The sequence below is a fragment of the Ixodes scapularis genome, unplaced genomic scaffold (assembly GCF_016920785.2).
Source record: "Ixodes scapularis isolate PalLabHiFi unplaced genomic scaffold, ASM1692078v2 PGA_scaffold2__306_contigs__length_199485367, whole genome shotgun sequence".
In the NCBI taxonomy this organism is placed as follows: domain Eukaryota; kingdom Metazoa; phylum Arthropoda; class Arachnida; order Ixodida; family Ixodidae; genus Ixodes; species Ixodes scapularis.
The window spans coordinates 149943236-149963181 of NW_024609857.1; the positions used below are offsets into that span (position 1 = coordinate 149943236).

The window sequence follows — 19946 nt, forward strand, 5'->3', positions numbered from 1 at the left end:
TCAATAAAGACATGAACTTGAACTTTATTAACTGGTACTGAAATAAATGAGGTGTAAATGCTACATGGCAAAGAGCACCAAAAAGAACAATGGCTCGATCTGTGTCCCTCCTGTTAGTCAGACTTTACTTCGGCGAAATAAGAAGTGGTAATGCCTAGGTGTCACTGGGTGAAGCAGATGCAACATTGGAGAGAGGAGGAGGTTTTCCCCCCTCTCTTCTCCAGCTTTCATTCTGCTTCCTTCTCTCTGGCCTTCCTTTTCCTTGCCCTAACTTCTTGAGTTGCAACGGACTATAGCAAGAAGGCAGCTTACAGAATAGGCAATGTACCTAGGTTTCTTGCTACGGTAAAACCTTGTTAATTCAACCCCCGCTAATTCGGAAATTCGGATAATTTGAACTGCCGATCCGGTCCCGTCAAACGTGTGTATTAGTCAATGGAAGCAAACGCTCATTCATTCGGAGGAAACGCAGCGCAGTATGGTTAATTCGGACGAATTCGGCAGGTGGCGCTAGCTACCGTCAGTTCCAAAGGGTATGACCGCTATCCATCTGAGGTGCACACGTGGTTTTTCCGGTTTTCCCATGGTTCTTCACTCTTCCGGTTCTCTGTGTTTCGCACCAGTTTGGCTCTGGATTGCCGTGCTTCAGCGCGTTACTCTCCTGGCATGGAAGCGGCACAAACATAGCTGCAACGAAAAAAGGGTAGCACAAATGACCGACAACCGGAATGGCAAAATCGCGACAAGCGGGCTATTGCTCCCGAGCGTGCCGATAACGAGAGTGACAGTCACGTTTCATGCCTCAACGCGGGGATCCTAAAGCCCGCCATTTTAACAGCTATCTTTTCCCTCAATTTTTCGCCGGCCGCCCCCGCATTGAAAAATGCAACGTGACTGGCACTCTCGCTATCGGCGCGCTCAGGAAAAATAGCGCCGGGTGTCGCGATTTCGCCGCTCCGATTATTGGTCAGTTGTGCTACTCTTTTTTCGTCGCAGCTGTACTAGGCTGAGAATTTAGCGACGAAAGGGGAAATACTGAGGGCCTTGAAGGACGGTGTCTCTCGACAAGTGACGGAAAGTTACGCCGTCAAGAGAAGCAGTTTGGCCACGTACGTGAAAATTGAGGCCGATATCCTAAGGGCTTTTGAGAGCGAGAAGTTCAACGCGAAAAGAAAGCGGCCTTGGAAGGTGGTGCACCCGAAACTAGAAGAGGCCTTGTTGTACTACATTGTCAGCGCACGGGATGCGTAGTTCCGACAGTGCGAGTGCGGTGGAGCACTCGACCGCGCTAAGGAAAGTTGCCGTCTCCGCCCAATTGTCGTCCAGAAAGCAGGCGGCAATAACAGATTTCTTCTCAAAATAAACGTATGTCACAGGGAAACATTTTCGCGCTGTTTTCTTTGTCCTTTTGATATTTCGACTTTCAGATAATTCGGACATTTTTGCCGGTCCCATGAGATCCAAATTAACGAGGTTTTACTGTACCTTCAAAAACATAACCACCTTCTACACCATTTCTGTTGTCTTATTACACCATGTTGTGCGTAACATATATTTTGGGCGCATTTCATATTGTGGTGTGGCATTTCCAGTAACGTTAAAACATTTTAAAATTACAGTCTAAGCTCGTTAACAGACCTTGATTTTGACCAAGATTTTGGTTTGTTGTTAGAATAGTATGTTGTATGCAGATATGAAGTTGAGTCAATTGTATGTAAAGGAAAACCAACCGAACTTCACAAATCGGTATGTTATATCCAAATATCTGTTGTAACCAGGTCGGTTGTAATGTAATGAGCTTAGAGTGTATTTGGTGTTTGTTGACACGTTAGTTTGCATCTAAAATTTTCAGCAGATACGAATTGCATAGAAGAAAATTGATTTTCAAATTAGTAGTATTGTGAAAGGAAGAGGAGCTTAGTTAGCTCAGACAATGAACAGAAATAATTTCAAGAGGACGTAAGATGTTAGTTTACCTAGCATATGGTAGAGTTGCATCGAAGTGAGACAGTTTAGGTTTGGTAGTGCTGGCTTCCTCCAATGTTTCGAAGAGAGCCTCCTGGATAGAGGAAATGGTTTACAACTTGTAATTTGAAATTTATTAATACAAGCTTTCTCTCAATATTGTGAAGAAAATTTAAAGGTTTTGCATTTTGTACATTATTTATGTCTGCAATGCCTTTGCCCAAGTGAGCTGTTGCCATGCTGGCATTGCATGTGGGCGTCAGCAGATCTTTAGGGGTTCAACAAAGTATCCTTAAAGGGGCACTGACACATCAAAATCATATTTTTTTTTATTATCCGAAACGATTAAAAACGATGCCGGGACATTACCCTCAAAATTTCACACTTGGGAATTCAGTATTTCTGAATTAAAAAAACAATTTCCAAATGCCGAATTCGAAGTTCCCGCGTGATCCGCGCCGGTGCAGCGAGTCAAATTTTGTGGTGTCCTGCGACTCGATTTTCTTTGGGACCTCCGCCGTTGCCCCAGCAACCCGAAGCGAGGAGGGGGTGAGCAGGCAAGATAGGAGCAGGCGCGTGAAAAAAGCGGTTTGCCTCTGCTGGAGCGCCGCCAAGTTTTCCGAAGGAGGATACAATTCCAGGAAGCAACATCACACCGATATCTGATTTTTGGTATTTCAAAAAGAGGGGCCGTAGTGCGTTCGCAATTGCGTTAAAAAACATGTTTTACGATTGCCGTTATTAAATGTTATAGAAATGTCGCCTACAAAGCTTCTAAATTTCCTGATTTTTGACGTTACCGATCAAAAGAAGCAAGGAAATATAAACGCCAAAAATAAAAAGGCGCGTGCGCGCGCAAGGGAATTTTTTTTCGCGTTGCGGTTTTTTTTGCGTGTCTATGACTATAACTTGCATCGTTTCAGACAATAAAAAATAATACGACCTTTGGGGTGTCAGTGCCCCTTTAAGGCCTACATAACTGTCGCTCATCTGTTCATATAAGTAATAAAATGTTCTTCATATATAAATAAAGCATTGCACTTTTGTGCGACGTTTCTTCTGTATGTGGCGGTAAAGCAGGTCTATATTAATCTAGCAAATAATATTTATTTTATTATAGATGAAAATTTTTTATAATATTGTCTTAAGTTAGGTGCTTACTGTACATACATTTTTCTGGGCTAAATTTCCAAGCCCATTGAGCTGACAGAAGTGTTCCAGCTTTCCCGAACACCCATGTGCACAGCGGTGAAGCTTGACACGAGTGGCGCTGCATTGGTATCATGGCAGGGAGACAGATGGTTGACTTCTCTTGAAGTTCTTTACTTTCAAATGCAACAGCATTTATGGGAAAACCTTACCCACTTTCATGTCCATCCCTCTGTTTGTAACCAACTTAACAAATGTGCATGCATGGCAGAGTGACAAGAGGATAAATTGAGAAGAAATTCCAAAATGTTGAAAATCCCTTGAGGAGAATTGAACCAATGGCCCCGAGTTTGTGAGCCCTACACGGAACCACTACACCAAAGGGAAGACCGATGAAGTTGGTAGTCATTAAATGCCATAACATTCCTTTTGCCAATTGACACCGTGGAACGTGCATGTATTGAGAGTGGGCAGCATCCACTTTTATGTTTATGTATACATATAGTAAGAAATTAATAAATTGATTGATTGAATTAAAATATTGTTATTGTTCGAATGAGGAAAATTGCAACCCTCTGCTCTGCTCTTTGCATCCTCTGCTAGAGAAGTGGGTGCGGGTCATGGGGGAGTAATTTTTTAGAGTGGGCGGAGGAACCAGCAAGAAGTGATGGAAGGTCAGACTGCTACTGTTGTGGTGTCTACCTTTTTTATAGTTCCAAGATAAGTCCCACTGTGGACCCTGGATTCACTATCCAATTTAGGAGGCTGAGGTCATCACTTGGCTGGAATCCAGGTTTGCGGGTCCATTCCCAGTATGACCTGGGATGGGCCTCTTCTGGATTTTTGTCGTGGCCTCTCTCCCAATGTCATTGTGCTGGAGATTGACCCACAAGATATGGGCTGCAAAGTTTGGTAGCTTGCACGTCTTACAGTGCGGCGATGCTTCTGCATCTTCTCCAAAGATTGTAGCCCAGAGTGCTGGCGTCGGGGCCGTATCACTTTTGAGAAGGTGTGTGCTGGTTTGCTCGGTTTTGGTTACGGCCAGTGTAAGAGTTTAGGATCATTGACTGTGTTGGCAACGTAACTTCCAGCCCTTCTTATGCTCATTACAGCACTGGAGCTGATTCTCCTCTTGGTCGTACTCTTACTGTTGTGAATGTACGTCGGTTCTGGTGCCCAAAGCTAGTGTTTCGTCTGTGGCCTGATGTGTTCCCGGGCACGTTGTTGTGGCAGAGTACCCATAGGATAACAAAGGATCTTTGTCGTATTTTGTACTCTTTTGGGAGGGTCTACAAGTGTCAAACTTAGGAGCTTTTGTGAGCCGTTTTGCCACAGTCGGCATCTTGCCAGTCAGTGTAAACCTCAACCGTCACCTTCTTCGAATGGTTCACCATGCAGCATGCTGCCCACATTATTGCCTCCAGCTACACCTCCCAAAGTCACTGTTTCTTAAAAGATGAGGATGGTAGGTCCAGTTTTGAAAGAAGGCCACCACCGTTCTCCCATTGTCTAGTGCTGTGTCCGTAAAGTATGGTCGATCAACGTCGTCCATTGAGTGTCCCGGAAAGATGTTGCCATGGTGCTTCTTCTTTTTCTGGATGGCTCGAGCCCATGTTTTGCAATAGGGACCTGCCATTGGTTAAGCATAGGAGATCCTAGAGAGGTAGTATATCCTTCAAGGCTCTAGGCCAGGGGTCTAAAACACTCGGCCGGCGGGCCGCATGCGGCCCTCCCAGCGTTTGCTTACAGCCCGCAAAGCCAAGCATAAGTGAAAAAAAAAATATTATTTTTTATTTAATTTTGGCTTTTTTAATGATGTTTTCACTTTCGCTCACACCGAGTGTCTAAAAAGCTTGCTAAAAAATAAAAATCCAAGCTGTTCGACTTTGACCTTATGCCAGAATACATGACAGAAATGTAGAGCACGGTGTCATGAAATAATGTCTGTGGAAGAGAGAGGGTCACTTTTGGTTAAAAATAGATAGTCGGACCGGATGGAGTAGCTGATGCATCAGCAAAGGGCTTCCAAGATTCTTTGGCACAAAGTGTGGAAGCATAGCCTCCTATAATCCTGGTCCACACCTTCACATATGCGGATGGCTTATCCGGGGCAACTAATCTCCTCCTCCATTCCACCCCACCTTCTTCCTATACTCTGTTCACCCCTAAGCTGACAGTGCGGTTCAAGCTGCACGCACGCTGGATCACTCAACTGTCGGCCTTGAACCATGTGACCACTCCACTCTCCGCGCACTCCTGCGCGTTGAGCGAGGTCAAGCGATAAAATTGGTCCGGCAAGCAGGTAGCCTCCAGCGCACTGTCAGCTTAGGAATGAACGGAGTATAACTATGTCAATAATTGGGTTCTCCCAACCTCCCTTTTGTGTTCATTGTCACTTCACATATCCTTTGCACCCAAGTTTATCTCAGTAGAGTCACTTCTTTCGAAACTGGTAAATTCTTTCATTGTATGCTTCCCTTCAAGTTCTTGGAAAAGCATTTTACCCTCCATGCAGTCACCCCCTCTCCATGCCCAGAGTGATCTTCGGTTGACGGTGGCGTTGTGCACCCAAGATCTGCAGTGATCAGCACAGGTTGTTGCGTTCTGTTCGAACGATTCAGTCTCGCAACGCAAACTCTCAAGCAGACACCTTGATGTCGTTGTCCAAGCCGTCTGCAAAACGCAAAGTTAAAGATGAGAAGCGGCTCTTTCAAGAGCAATAGGGACTATCCTATTTCTTCACAAAATCGCGAGGCAAGGTGCTGTGTTTAATTTGTCATCAGACTGTAGCTGTGCCAAAGGAATATAATGTGCGATGTCACTTCATGTCATGCCATCAAGAGAAGTATGAAGCCCTCATTGGAAAGATCCGTGAGAACACGGTGTCCCAACTTAAGGCGTCGCTGGGAAAACAGCAAGACCTCTTCCAAAAGGCGGTCAAAAAAGCGCCGAAATGGTGAGAGCTAGCTTTATTGTTTCCGAGCTTATCGCCAAATCGTCCAAGCCATTCACTGATGGCCTGTTCATAAAAAAGTGCCTGCTTGAGGTTGCTGACGCTGTCTGTCCCAGCATGAAGAAGACATTTGCGAAAATAAGCCTTTCCCCAAACACAGTGGCAGAAAGAATTAATGGGCTCAGTGAAAACATTGAGAAAGAATTATTCACCCGATGCAATGGCTTCAATGCATTCTCAATTGCCGTCGACGAGAGCACTGATATCACTGACAACGCTCAGTGCGCCATTTTTGTAAGGGGCGTAAACAAAGATTTGGACGTCACAGAAGAACTCTTGGACCTAGTGCCAATGAAGGGAACAACCACAGGTGTTGAATTGTTTCCGTCCTCGAAAGAGTGGTTGATCATGCCGGGCTGCCATGGGAGAAGTTGGTGTGCCTTGCAACCGACGGTGCACTGTCAATGGTGGAAAAGAAAAGCGGCCTTGTTGGACGATTGAGGACGAAACTCACTGGACTGGATATCAGCAAGCGGTTTGCAGCAGTCCACTGCATTTTACACCAAGAGATACTGTGCAGGAAGTCACTGCAGATGAAAGGAGTCATGGACATTGTGTTTGGTGCAGTAAACTTTATTCGCTCCAGAGCGTTAAACCATCGACAGTTTGTATCTCTGTTGGAGATGGTTGACAGCGAGCATAGTGAAATTTCAGACCATACTGAGGTACGGTGGCTGAGTCGCGGGAAAGTTCTGAAGAGGTTTTTTGATCTTCGACACGAGATTGATACCTTTTTGAAGAGCAAAAACAAGGCCGTCGCTGAACTGTTCGACTCCAGCTGGCTTTGCTCCCTCGCATTCCTCACGGATATCACTGAGTACCTGAACCATCTAAATGGGAAACTTCATTGGAAGGACAAACTTATTACGACAGTGTATGATGACATCCAGGCGTTGCTATCGAAGTTACAGCTCTGGGAGCGCCAAATGAGGCTGCTCAAACCCGACCATTTTCCGACGCTCCAGTCACCAGGGCACGAGAGCCAAGAATTGTGCGACACCTTTTCGGACCTCCTGCATGATCTCCAACAAGAATTCCAAGAACGGTTTCAGGACATGAGCAACCTGTCAAGAGAATTTAAACTTTTTTCTTTGCCCTTCTCAGTGCGAGTGGACGACGTTGCACCCGAACTACAGATGGAACTGCTTGAACTGCAGCGAACACTGTACTCAAGCAGAAGTTTGAGGACGTCGGAGTCCCAAAGTTCTACAGGTTCCTCGACGAGGCAAACTTCCCCTCGCTGTGCCAATAAGCTGTGAGAATAATCGCCATGCTCAGGAGCACGTACTTGTGCGAGCAACTGTTTTCCTTGCTAAAGGTGAACAAGTCGACACTTGGTCAAAGATGACCGACGAACATCTACAATCGATCATGAGGATCATCTCCGCAGAAGAGTTAAAGGCGTACATTGATTTTTTTGTCGCCGCTAAGCATTGTCAGGTGTCAAGCCAGTGTCATAGAATTTTAGCTTCCATATTTGTGGTCCACATGTATAAATATATCTTGGCTTTCAAAGATTCTGTTGGACATTATCTTTGTAATACTGCGAATTGCAGCATAATTTACTCAGATAAACTTTGCGGCAATGAGTTGTAGCATGGTTGATGCAGATTTCATGATGGCATCTGGCATGAACCCCGTGTTGGTCAAAATCAGAAACTGGACGTCACATACTTCCGAATGGCGACAATTGCAAATCCAACCCTCCCCCGCTCATGACGTGCCGGCCCTTGCGAACCTAGGATTTCTGGATGCAGCCCTGCTCCTAATGTGAGTTTTAGACCCCTGCTCTAGGCCCATTGTGTTGAACTCAAGGCTTTGAAGTATCTGCTTGCCTGCTTGGCTGGCTTGAAGTCTTTTGACTGGGTTGGTTTTATGCAAATCATTTCAGTTCATTAGGCAGTTTATCAGTCCCATGGTATAGACATAAACATTTTAATTGCAGTAATACTACAGCAAAAGCCGTTGATAGGTTACAGCATGCCCGTCTACAGAAAGGAGATAGGAAAATTTTGTGAATTGGTCTTAAATGCTATAAAAGATTTCATGGACGTTGACGGAAAATATGCCTAGGATTTCCACAGCAGTTCCTAATCAGTTCAATAAAGAAGCGTTTCTTCACTACAGAATGGTGCAAAATACTGTCACATTTCAACAACAGCCTGCGCAGAAATTTCAACAACAGTTTTTGTTCACAATACTATCAGTCTTACAATGAAAACTATAATAGAAATAAACAATAAAAAATGCACTAAAGAGCAAAAGTTTTCCTTGAATATTAGTAAAAGTCATTTCATGTTTGTACAGCAACATAGGTAGTCAGCATGATCGACATATGAGTTTTAGCTAGGGTGATTTGAGACGCTTGAAATAGAGTTTCGTACAAATATTTTTCCCTAATTCCACTTGAAAATCAGGGTCATCCTATAGACCAGTGGTTCTCAAAAGATTTGCACGGAGCCGCTGGCTGGGGTCTGTGAAGCCAATTTAGAGGTCTGCAAAGCCCTCTCCTCCACCCTCAATCCACCCTCCCCCCCGTCGCTCTTTTCCTTAAAAAAAATGTTTTCTGAACCCTGGCCAGGTAGCCCATTATAAAGGGTACAATCATTATCATCTATCCATCTTAGTCCTTTTACTTGATGCCTCTTTCTTGTCCTGTCTATAACAAAAAGGATGCCCTTTTCTCACTGCAACCACTTGTCATATTTTCGACCCCCTCTCCCGCTGGCATGGGGTCCCCCATCACTTTGGCGGGCTGCCAAGGGGTCCTCAACACATCCAGGCTTGAGAACCACTGCTATAGACAATTGCAAGCATAGCATCCTAGCTAAGGCCTCATGCATGCAAACATGTGCACCATGCATGCGATGGGAACTTTGGCAAGCATGGAATTGCATGTGTTTGCCCACATGAGCAGAGATGTGGCGACGGCAAGATGCCCTGTGTGCAGTTATGTATACCCACATATATTTGTGTTTATCTCTACTTCTTTGAAGGGGTCGACCAATATTCAGTTCTTTATGTTAGCTCTATTAATTAATGTTTTTGTCATAATCAGCCAACACCCCCTTTTCTTCGTTGCTCCGGGAGCGGTTACAAGGGCTTAAAAATGTCAGTGGTTAAAAACCCCTCTGCTAGTGCATGCACTTTGTGTAAAGGATTCTCATGTGTCACCTTTGCAATTATCTTTTCTTCTGGCATATCTTTGCTCAAAAGAGAATAACTTAGATGGAAAATCTATCTTAGTTACTGAAAAATACTGAGCAAGTGCCCACCTAAAAGTGGCAGATGATCACAAAACAAATGGTGATGGGTGCTTGTTCGGTCTGAGGGAAAAAATGCATACCATAAAATACCAAGCAAGCGCCCACTCAAAATTTGAAGATAATCGCGAAAAAATAGGGGATGGGTGCATGTGAGGTCATCAATTTTACATATATATCTGCTGTGTATATCTTTTCAGATGTTTCAAATTTTGGGGGTGGGCGCTTAGTGTGGAATGGGCGGATGCGCGGTATTCTACGGTAAGCTGCACATGCTGTGATAGACCCTTGTTTGATGTGATAAAACAGAATAGTAGAATTATAGGGGTCTGGCTTAACTCTTAATTTTAAAGCAGCCATTATACTCGTCAAGCCCACTTCACTCTGGTGCTCTCTCATCAAGCTTTATTTATTTGTACTGAGGCACATGTGTAAAGCTTCACCACCTTGCACCGACTTCTTGGAGAAGCAGCTGCTGTGGAAGAACACCTCAGATTGCTTGGTGGGCTCAGAAGCTAGGTGGGGTGGGTGCTTGATATGTCCTTTGCTTAACCCTTTAAACGCCGTGGACGAGTCTGACTCGTCCACGGAGTTCGTCCCGAAAATGCCGAGGACGAGCGTCGCTCGTCCGCTCGTTTCAGCCCGCGTCTGTAGTGCCAGCGATGAGGCACGCTCGTCCAGTCTATTTTTACGTTGAGAATATAGTTCTCCCGCTAGCCACCAGGAGGAAAAGCGAACCGAAATTTCGCTAATTTTGGCATCATTTTGAGAATCTATCGTGCTCCTCCGGCAACATGGGTTTTTAAAAATGGCGTCTCTTTCGAGTGGTGGCATGCGTCGCTCGTTTCGGAAGCGCGTTTCTTTAGTTGATGATGAGTTTTCTAGTTCGGATAATGATGACTTTGCGCTAGACGATAGCGACGGAAGCGGAGAGTCCGCGGAAGAGTTTGAAAGCTCCAGTGACTCGGACCTTAGCAGCGATGAGGTGCTTGCTTCGGCGCGGGACTGGACAAAGGTGGACACGACAAATCCTCCATGAGCTCCTCCCCGCTTTCCGTTTACTGCCACGCCGGGTGTCTCCGCTGGTCTCGACGAAAATGACACCCTCGACGATGTTGGGTACTTGGAACTCTTGCTGAGCCCGGACGTAATGACTCAGATCGTCAAGGAAACAAACAGGTGTGCCAATCAACACTTGGCGACCGCACCGATCTCAAGGGACTCCCGTGTGAAGGCGCGGAAGCAGAAATGAAAGTCTCCTTCGCCCTGCTGCTTTTAGAGGGAATAGTAGACAAGCCAGTTGTCGAGTGGTATTGGTCAAAGCGCAGAGTGATTGAAACCCCAGTGTTTGGAGAGTTGATGAGTAAGAGCAGATTTACTCTGCTCATGAAGTTTCTCTACTTCGCAAACAACGAAGATGATGCTGGTGAAGTGGGGCAAGCGCGTCAGAAACTTGGCAAGATCTGGCCGGTGCTGTCGCTCATGAAAGAGCACTTCAAAGCAAGCTACATGCCAGAAGAGAATATATCCATTGACGAGAGCTTCATGCTCTACAAGGGACGACTCTCCTGGAAACAGTTCCTTCCGCTAGAACGGTCCTGCTTCGGCGTGAAGTTCTATGTGCTGTGTGAGGCAGCATCCGGCTACATATGGGACGTCGTCATCTACACAGGCAAGGGCACTGACGTCGACGATCAGGCAAGCGCCATGGGGACGGAAGTCGTCATGAGACTAATGGAGCCACTGCTGGACCAGGGCTATTGCCTTACTGTGGATAATTTCTACACGTCGCTGGAGTTGGTTGAAAAACTTCTGAGCCGCAAGACTGACGTCTACGGCACTGTGCGACCATTCCGCAAAGATATGCCACCTCTCAAAGATGCTAATCTCAAAAAGGGTTGTGGCATACCAGCGTGGAAAGTGCACTCCAGTGGAGGAATAAAGAGCTTGTGACTTTGCTGTCCACTGATGCCACCATGACAGAAATGGTAAATAGGAAGAAAGAGACAGTCTCGAAACCAGCTGTAGTCATCGACTACAACCACACCATGGCTGGTGTTGACAAGAGTGATCAGATGCTTTCCTACTACCCTACTACCAGAAGCCGACAAAAAATTTATTACAAGATTTTTCGTCACCTCCTGGACATGGCAGTCTTCAACGCATTTTCGCTCTACCAGAAACAAGGCGAGAAATTGAGCCACCTGGAGTTACGGCTGGCGCTGGTCGAAGGAATGGTCCAGAAGTACCACGATCCGAACCGCACCCTCATGAGAGGCAGTCCGTCCAACACAAGCTTGCTGCGTCTGACCGCCAGACACTTTGTGTCCTACATCCCACCGACACCTGGAAAGGAGCTGCCAACACGAAGGTGCGTCGTGTGCTGCGAGGCAGGAGGTGGTGGGGACAAGAAGGTGCGCAAAGAAACGCGCTACTGGTGCAAGGACTGTGGCGTGGGACTGTGCGCCATCCCATGCTTCGAGGTGTACCACACGAAGGCACAGTTTTGAAGGTTTATGGAGTTCTTCTCCAACGGGTGTAGAAGTCTGCATTTCCAGTTTTTAGAACTTTGTTTTTCAACTACGGAATTCCTGATGCCGTCTCGGCCCCCATTTTTAATTTTTTTTTGCCTCATATGGTCTAAGATTAGATCAAATTTGGTTTTCAGTTGTTAAACTTTTATGCCCATGTCTTATATGCTTGAAATAAGGAAAAATTCTTCTATCAAAGTGTGCAATAAAAAAAATTGCATTTTGGTTACATTTTTTCGAAAACTGACTGGTGCTTAAAGGGTTAAATGTAGAATGCTTCAAAAGTAGGCTATAGGCGTTCATTTAAGGCGAGATGGATGCATTCTCAGTGTTTTACGGTATATTGTGCTTGTACATGCAGGCAGTGTGAAAGTGGGGATATAATCAAAAAAAGTCAGGACAGGTTTTTTTTACTAACATATCTCTGCTTGTCCTGATATCATTGTTAGGAATCACCTAACAAAAATAGGTACCGTAAAATACCGGGCAAGTGCCCTAAAATTTGGAAATAATCGCGAAAAACGGGGGGATGGGTGCTTGTCCGGTCATAAATTTTACATATTAATATACTGTGCATATTTTCTCAGATCTTACAAATTTGGAAATGGGCACTTAGTGTGAGATGGGCAGATGCACGGTATACTATGGTAGGCTCTTTTTATTCAATTGCAAATGAGAAAAACATGTACATTGCATTCGAAACCAACCAAACATCTCTTTGTTAGAATTAAGTGTACATTTCTCCATATATATATACATATATATATACATATTAATTTTATGGTCAATTTACTATACAGCATTGGCATTAGAGATGCTGCTATCCTTTTTCACACCCTTGGTTTGAAAATTAAGAAAGGACACCACCTTAAAACTGCAATTTTTAAGAAAAAAATGAATTTTCCTATTTAATGTGGTTCCACAACTAATAGTGTATACTCCTGCAAATTTTCATTGCAATATCTGGAGTATTTACGGAGAAATAAAACATTTACGGTAAGCCAACGATGCAAAATCACATGTTTTTGAAATGTGAAACTTTTGTTTCCTATTTTCAAACTGCTGTAGCTTTGCACCGGTATGCCCTAGAATGATGATCATACTCTCGTTGGGAGGAGCATTTCTTCAGAGTTTCAGTACATTAAATATATTTGTTTGAAATTAAACTCTATTTGAGCAAGAACACCATAGAATTCCAGCTTTCATGTAGAAGAGGCTATGCATATGGCCAAGAATCGAAAAGCCCACCCTGATTGAACACAAAACTACTGACTAAAACCAGCATTCATTTATAGAATGTCACGTACGTGGGTTTGTCTGCTTTGTATTTCGATGATGCTTGCCCCGCCCATACTTGCTGACGTTAATTTGTGTATTGCAAGCCATACCCAATTCCTCACTCATTTCACAAGCAATGTCCACATGCCGATCACAAAATGACACCCAAAGAAAGCGTTTTAAGCTCGGACTCACTCATCAGAGCCATGCTGGAGATTGGGTGTAAGCAGAAAGCACCATCTACGCTATTGCCTTTTAGTTGCCACCACCACCAGTAAAAGCAAATGTAGTGGTGTGGAAACTTTAAACAGGTTTTTCTTAGTTTCACTTTTTTGCAGCAACTTTCATTTTAGGAAATCTATCATTTCAATAAATCGCCGAATGTATTCTTTGCTGTGGATGTTTCTGAACTGAAATTTAATGAGAAATGGGGCTAGATATTTATTTTTCTATTTAAATAAAGTTATTATTGCCAAAAAGCAGAGTTTTGATGAGGAAAAAATGCCCCATTATGGGGAATGCTTTTCAAATTAACATTTTGCATAGAAAAAACACGGATTTTAAGGTAAAAAATAGATAGTTCCACCAACCATATGTTTTAGTTAGGGCTGATGCTTAGAAATGCTCAATATTCTCCATCAATTTTATACGATAGATTTCCTTGCCAAGTGAGGCGACTTACATCAATAGCTGTGTATCTGCCCCTGTAGCTTATCGGAAAATAGCCCTACAGAGATGAAATTTCATAGAGTGCATTTAGGCAACGAGATGAATAGACCCTTCAAATTTCATCAATATTGAGAAACTGGTTTAAAAGTCGACTTGAAGGTGGTGTCACCCCTTAAGCCAAAGGGTCTAAAAAGTTCAAAGGTTTTCTAACTTATGCATACATGTCACATTGGTGAAAATTGCAAGGTATGTCAAACTTCAAACCTGCAAGGTTCAAAAGATTGGTAAACATTGAAACACATCTAGGACTTAGAGGCGATTCACAGATGAATTGAAGGCTACCAGGCCTAGCCTTGAAAGCATGCTACAATCAGAACCTACCAGTCTGAACACCTCTGCTGCAAAATATTGACAAGCACACTTGCAATGTGTGGACAAGTACATGCAGTTGTTAAAACATACATGTACTCAAGTAATCAAAGTACAGTCATTGTCATAGAAGACTGACTCCAAACTCCAAGAGGCAAAACAAGTTGCCAAGCCAGCTAGTGAGCTTATTGCAGTGATGGCTTTGCCATGAACAATCTGTTTCAAAACTTTGTCAGTGTTCAATTTTTTTCAGTTGAATCTACAAAATGTTTACTTGCAACTGAGAAACTCCAACTACTGCGAAATCCAAAGTTTCTGAACTTCGCATTTGTAAATGTGAAATCTTCAAATGTTATGAACTTGAACATGAAAGGACTTAAAAAAAATCGAACATCAACTTTCAGAAACCTCAAAAACTTAAATTTTTTTATCTTTTGAACCTGATTGTGAGTTGTGAACATTGTGACTTTGAACTTTGGCAAGGTTAGAATATTTAAAAACCTTTTCAATTCAACCTTCTAATGTTTGCCACATCTCTGTTCTCGTCATATCAAAAATAGAAAGAAGTTTTGTGCATTATTCTTGTGCTATGAGAAGTAGTTCTTACAATATTCGGTTATCAAATGAAGAAACAATTATTTTGGATTTTGAAACGTGTATGTCTTGATAAAGTATCATAAATACAATCTGGGATATACCTACATATATATTTAATCAACACATGAAGGTAGAAAATAATAATGTTCCGTTAGGAGCCGGGCTTTTTTCTACAGTTCTGGATTTGAATATGAGTATAGTTGTAATGTCATCTTTTGATTTGATTTTGTTGTCTTATCATTGACGAAGCTCTGTTTTGCAATGGTGTCCTGAACAAAGCCATTGACTGAAGCAGGAAGAAAGCAATAATTAGCGAGTCTGTGCCTTCATTTATGCACTGAATGTGTGCCATACTGGCATTGACAGTGAGACTCTTGAAAATGTTTGATTGTCGACAGTGAGAAACATGAACGTTTTATTATCGAATATTTTTCTAATCACTATGGCTTTTCATAAGCAATAATGGATGTTCAACATAGAAGATTTGGTTGGCAGCACCAGCCAAACAAGGCATGTCACGTGGCTAACTTGGCAATAGGCTCCTTGCACTGACGTCACATCGCACACATTTGAACACCAAGTAAAAGGAGGAGAGGGAAGCTGCTTTTGTAAGAATTTTGAGTGACAGGTTAATCTTCTATAATCTTCTGGGAGGAGAATGGCGACGCGTGTGCAAATCCGGGAGGCACAAAGGAGGATCCTGATAAGAGGGGAGCTCCCTCTTCCCCTCTTCTCTGGAGGGCAACGGAAATGACGTCCTGTGCAAGCCACGCATAGCCATACTGGACTTGTGTTAACATTTTGCAGTAACATGTCATTAAACAAAGTTAGGAATCACTATTTGCAAAAGTTCATGCCTGTAGAAATGGTTTTGAGGAGATGCAGATTGTTGAGCTACTTTCTTTGTGTCGATGCTTATGGACTGGTTTTGCTTGTTTACTTACAGAGAACAAGGAGAAGTTCATCTTGTATGTTACACTCAGCCTTGGCTGCGGCCTTGTGGCTTTCCTAATGGTGCTGTCTGCTCGGCTGTATGTACAACGACGGAGGGATCGGCATCGTGCGAAGACAAAGGCATCCGAACCTTTGTCGTGTTCGTTCGATGACTCGGACGGCGGGGACCAATTTGACGTGGCTTCAGGTCCTCGCCACACAAGTACCATCGAGGTGGTGCGTTACGCCAACAGGACTGGGATGAGGCGTCAGGACAGTGATACACATCCAAGAGCACCCATGTCACGCTCCATGAACAACTACTATTATAGTTAGTAGTTGAGGGACCCTGTGCTTTGTTGATGATAGGAACTGACCAAAACCCGGGAAACGTGCACATATTACTGCGCCCTGGCGCTCTGGGAGGAAAGATGCTCTGTGAACCACTCGACCGATGCAATGACAGCTGCTTGATTTTTGTTGGAGGTGGATGACGTGCGTTTTGTTTGTGTACCTTTGGTTGCAGACAGTGACTTGCTGTGGCATACTGATATTTGGTGTTCTCTGTCAAATGTGCTGCAGAGCTGGTGAAGCTGGAAAACGAGCATTTTGATTGCATATGATCTATGCCTAGTCACAGTGTGCACAAAGCATAGGAAGATGGACAGATTCTTGCCAGAAATGAGCATGAAGACCAAAAATTGTTTGAGTTGGACAGATGTAAATACAGAATTGCAGTGTCTGCTTGCTACTCATAAAGGATTGTGCTCGGTAAAGATATGGATGACGAGCTGATTAGAACATAGAACAACCTTGGGTTTGTAAGAATAGTTATTCACCAATTTATTATTTGATGTTTATTTAAGCAGTTGGTCCTTGAGCAATTTAGAGGTTCTCACTTGTTGAGCCAAGATAAAATCTTGTCACATTTTCGAATTATGCGATAGATTTGTTTCAGGTACCATTATGTCGCAATCATTTAGTGGCACGCTAAACACATTAGGAAACCTCAGGTTTTTAAAAACCATGGCATATTTTTGGGGCTGAATGCGAGGGATTAAAATTTTTTATAGCCTATTGTAAAGTATACAGCAGTTGTTTATGTTGCACCGGAATAACTTGTTGGCACCAAACGTTTTGTGAATGCACACGTGAAGAACCCTGCAAGTATCAAAAATTCTACCACAGCCACCGCGACACTTGGAACTGATTCAGATGCCAACAAGGTGGAGACCAGAGGCGGGCTCCAATGTGGTCCACACTTTTCAACAAAGTACAAAAAGGATGAAACAAAGTGGTTTTCGAGCACCCACCTCCCAATTTGTGCGCAACGCAAGAGCACCTAGGGCCGGCTGCCTTGTAGAAATATTTATTCAGGCCAGTACCTGGTGGAGAGAGAGAGAGAAAACATTTTTAATGCACCAAGTCCGGTGCTACTGTGAACTATTAGGGACATACTTGATGTTTTGTACAGCAACATTCGCAAAGAAGAAAGAAAGATATGTTCGCTTTACATGCACACTTTGGGTCCTTGTGTTTACAAGTGGCATCTCTGGTGCTGCTTATTTGTTGATGAGAAGGGATGCTGAAGTAATGTGTCAAATGCTGAGCACGCCTTTTTGTAGGTTTGTGGGGCACAGCTTTTCCGTGTCGTTTTGTAGTCTTTAGTTGCTTCTTGTTCAGGTGAAAGGAGGCCTGGTGCAATATATCTGTCATATCGATTCTAGTGGGGAGATGACCACTTTTCTGTAGTTCAATATTCATTCGAAATTGCAGGTAATTGCATCCTGCTACTTTGTAGTGGTGTACTCAAATTAAACTGATGCACTGAAGTGGTCTAGGTTTAATGTTAAAATTTAATTAGTTTGTGCAATAGAGATCTACAAATTTTTATTAAGGAACTCATTTTATTCTGAAGACTACTACTATGGGGTAAGATGAGGTGGATGCATATTAGTTGTCTTTGTAGTATTCATAATGGCTACTACCAGGACATATAAATGCAATAATGGTTGTTTCTTACTTTTAATGTCAGATGACTTGAAGTTTTTTTTTTACACAAGTGCACAGATTTGTCTAGATAAGCAACATGTTTGTCGTTATGTAATTCAAGATACATAATTTATTTGTTTATGGCTGTGGGCTTCTGTACAGCAGCATCTGTGGGAAATTTCAGTTCTAGCCTCTCCTAAATTTTGCATTGTGGTTACTTATAGGGAGTTTTAGTAGACCATTTCAATGACTTCAATATTGATACCCAATAATCCGCTGATGCCTTTGTGCATGCATCATATCGTTTGCGGGTATTGTTTATGAAGGTATCAGAATGATGTACTAAAACTCTCTGTGTTGTCCTCAACCATAAGTGTTTTAGGTCCTTTCTATCTTTATTGGAAGTTAACAAAATCATCAAATAATGCTTTGTGACTTGAAAATAACCATTCTTGTGAGAAGTATGCACACATATACTATGTTCTGTTTTCTAACCAAAAGCTAGATGGATCCTTTTGAGTGAGAAATCAAGCACAGTAAACAGCTTATATAGTTGTTTCTGGCTGTGGATTTCTATATAGCAGCATTGGTTGTGAATTTCAGCTCCAGCCATTCCTAAACTTTTGTCAGTTGACATTTGATACGTTATCTGCTGTAATTGTTTCAAGTCGTTTCTGTGTTACTGGAAGTTAACAAAACAGTTCTACAGCTTTCACTGGTATGAAAAAAGTCCAATCTTGAAGAGAAGGTGTGTTGCATGTCTTCTTTTCGCCAAAAATATAGATCCTTCCGAGTGAGAAATCATGCACATTAACTAGCTGCCTATTCTTGTTACATGAGCACATCAGCAACACTTTGTGTACTTAATACATTTTCACATTGTGAATCACATCTAAGCTATATATATGTCATTAAATTATAGTTTGAGACATTTCTATCATTTGAGATGCATAATGTTTAAGTATTCTATCCTTGGTACCGGCACAAAGAAGTTATTATGATGCATTTTCTTGTTGTATAACTCTTAGCTTTTATAATCAAGAGGCACAGCAGGAATCCTTAAAAATCACCAACTGTTTCGTGCAAGAGATTCTAGTGGTCAGACAGAATCCACTGAATCTAAAGTCTAAATATTAGTTCCTGGAAACATTAAATAGCTGACAGTGATGGGCCTAATAATTTCATTGGTTGCTTTCACTCAATTTAATCTAAGAACTGAGGCTGTGTTGACTAGAGGACTCCGTAGGGAATTTTATGCTGTCACATTGGCTCTATATGTATATTGCATCTGGTTTTTTACTGTGGGGAAACAGGGATCAGCTTTTCAATTTAATAGTATTTCAATGTATATGTTCAGACCAAAAATGATTGGGCAATTTAGCTTGTTGGTAAGATAACTTTACAGTATTTATTGTGCAGCAAGGATATGCATAGTTCAAGTTTTAAGAACCAATCTCTCTGCTTTCAATTTCAGTTTTGTCAATATTTGGGCTGTTGAACCCTTTTAATTTATTATTTTTCAAACTCAAGATTTCGTGGCCATGGCACCTTTACTTATAAATTCATTACGAAAATACCAGCTTGCATTTTTGCTTTTAAAAATTTGTACTCTGCATTTTCGACGTGTGGTTTCTGGTAGACGTGACCTGCAGGCTTAAAATAGTGGCAGAGCTGTGGGGCAGGGGTAACACAAAATTTCAAGGCCAGGCTTGCACCAGGGTTTAACTGTAAGAGTGTACAAAAAACGAAGAAACACTTAAGTGTATGTAGTCTATGTCTCCATGTATGTGTACATCAGCTAGTCTTCTGTGCACGTGCCAAGTGTGTCTAACGAGTGGGCGCCAGTATTGAATGATACTTGCTCAAATCCCACACCTCGGGGCGACATATCTTCCAAGCACACAAATGCAGATTGCCATTGAACCTCACAGCGGACTACCGTGCGAAGTGTACATAGACGTTCTGCAGAGGTCACCAAAGCTTTATGTGTTGACACAGGGACACATTTTTGTAACATAGCATCTGTTTCAAGGCATTTCTACAAGGATGTTAATAAAGAACACTTGGTATTTTGTTACTTGCACTGTTTTCGCTTTAAGGTGGCATCGTACAAGTGGGCTCGAAATCTGGAGTTTTGTAACAAGGGCCTGGTAGGTCGAGCTGCACTTGGATAACCCATCTGGGCAA

The 19946-nt window shown here is 42.8% G+C and overlaps 1 protein-coding gene across 1 annotated transcript in view; it reads left to right on the top strand.

The window, feature by feature from the left end:
- The window catches only part of LOC120839904 (protein eva-1 homolog C), a 275051-nt gene extending 255220 nt beyond the window's left edge, over positions 1-19831 (top strand). Inside the window, exon 8 of the mRNA XM_042292064.1 lies at positions 15781-19831. Within this exon, the coding sequence (XP_042147998.1) occupies positions 15781-16103 (323 nt within the window). The 3' untranslated portion in view covers positions 16104-19831. The remainder of the gene's footprint in view (positions 1-15780) is intronic.
- The last annotated feature ends 115 nt before the right edge of the window (positions 19832-19946 follow it).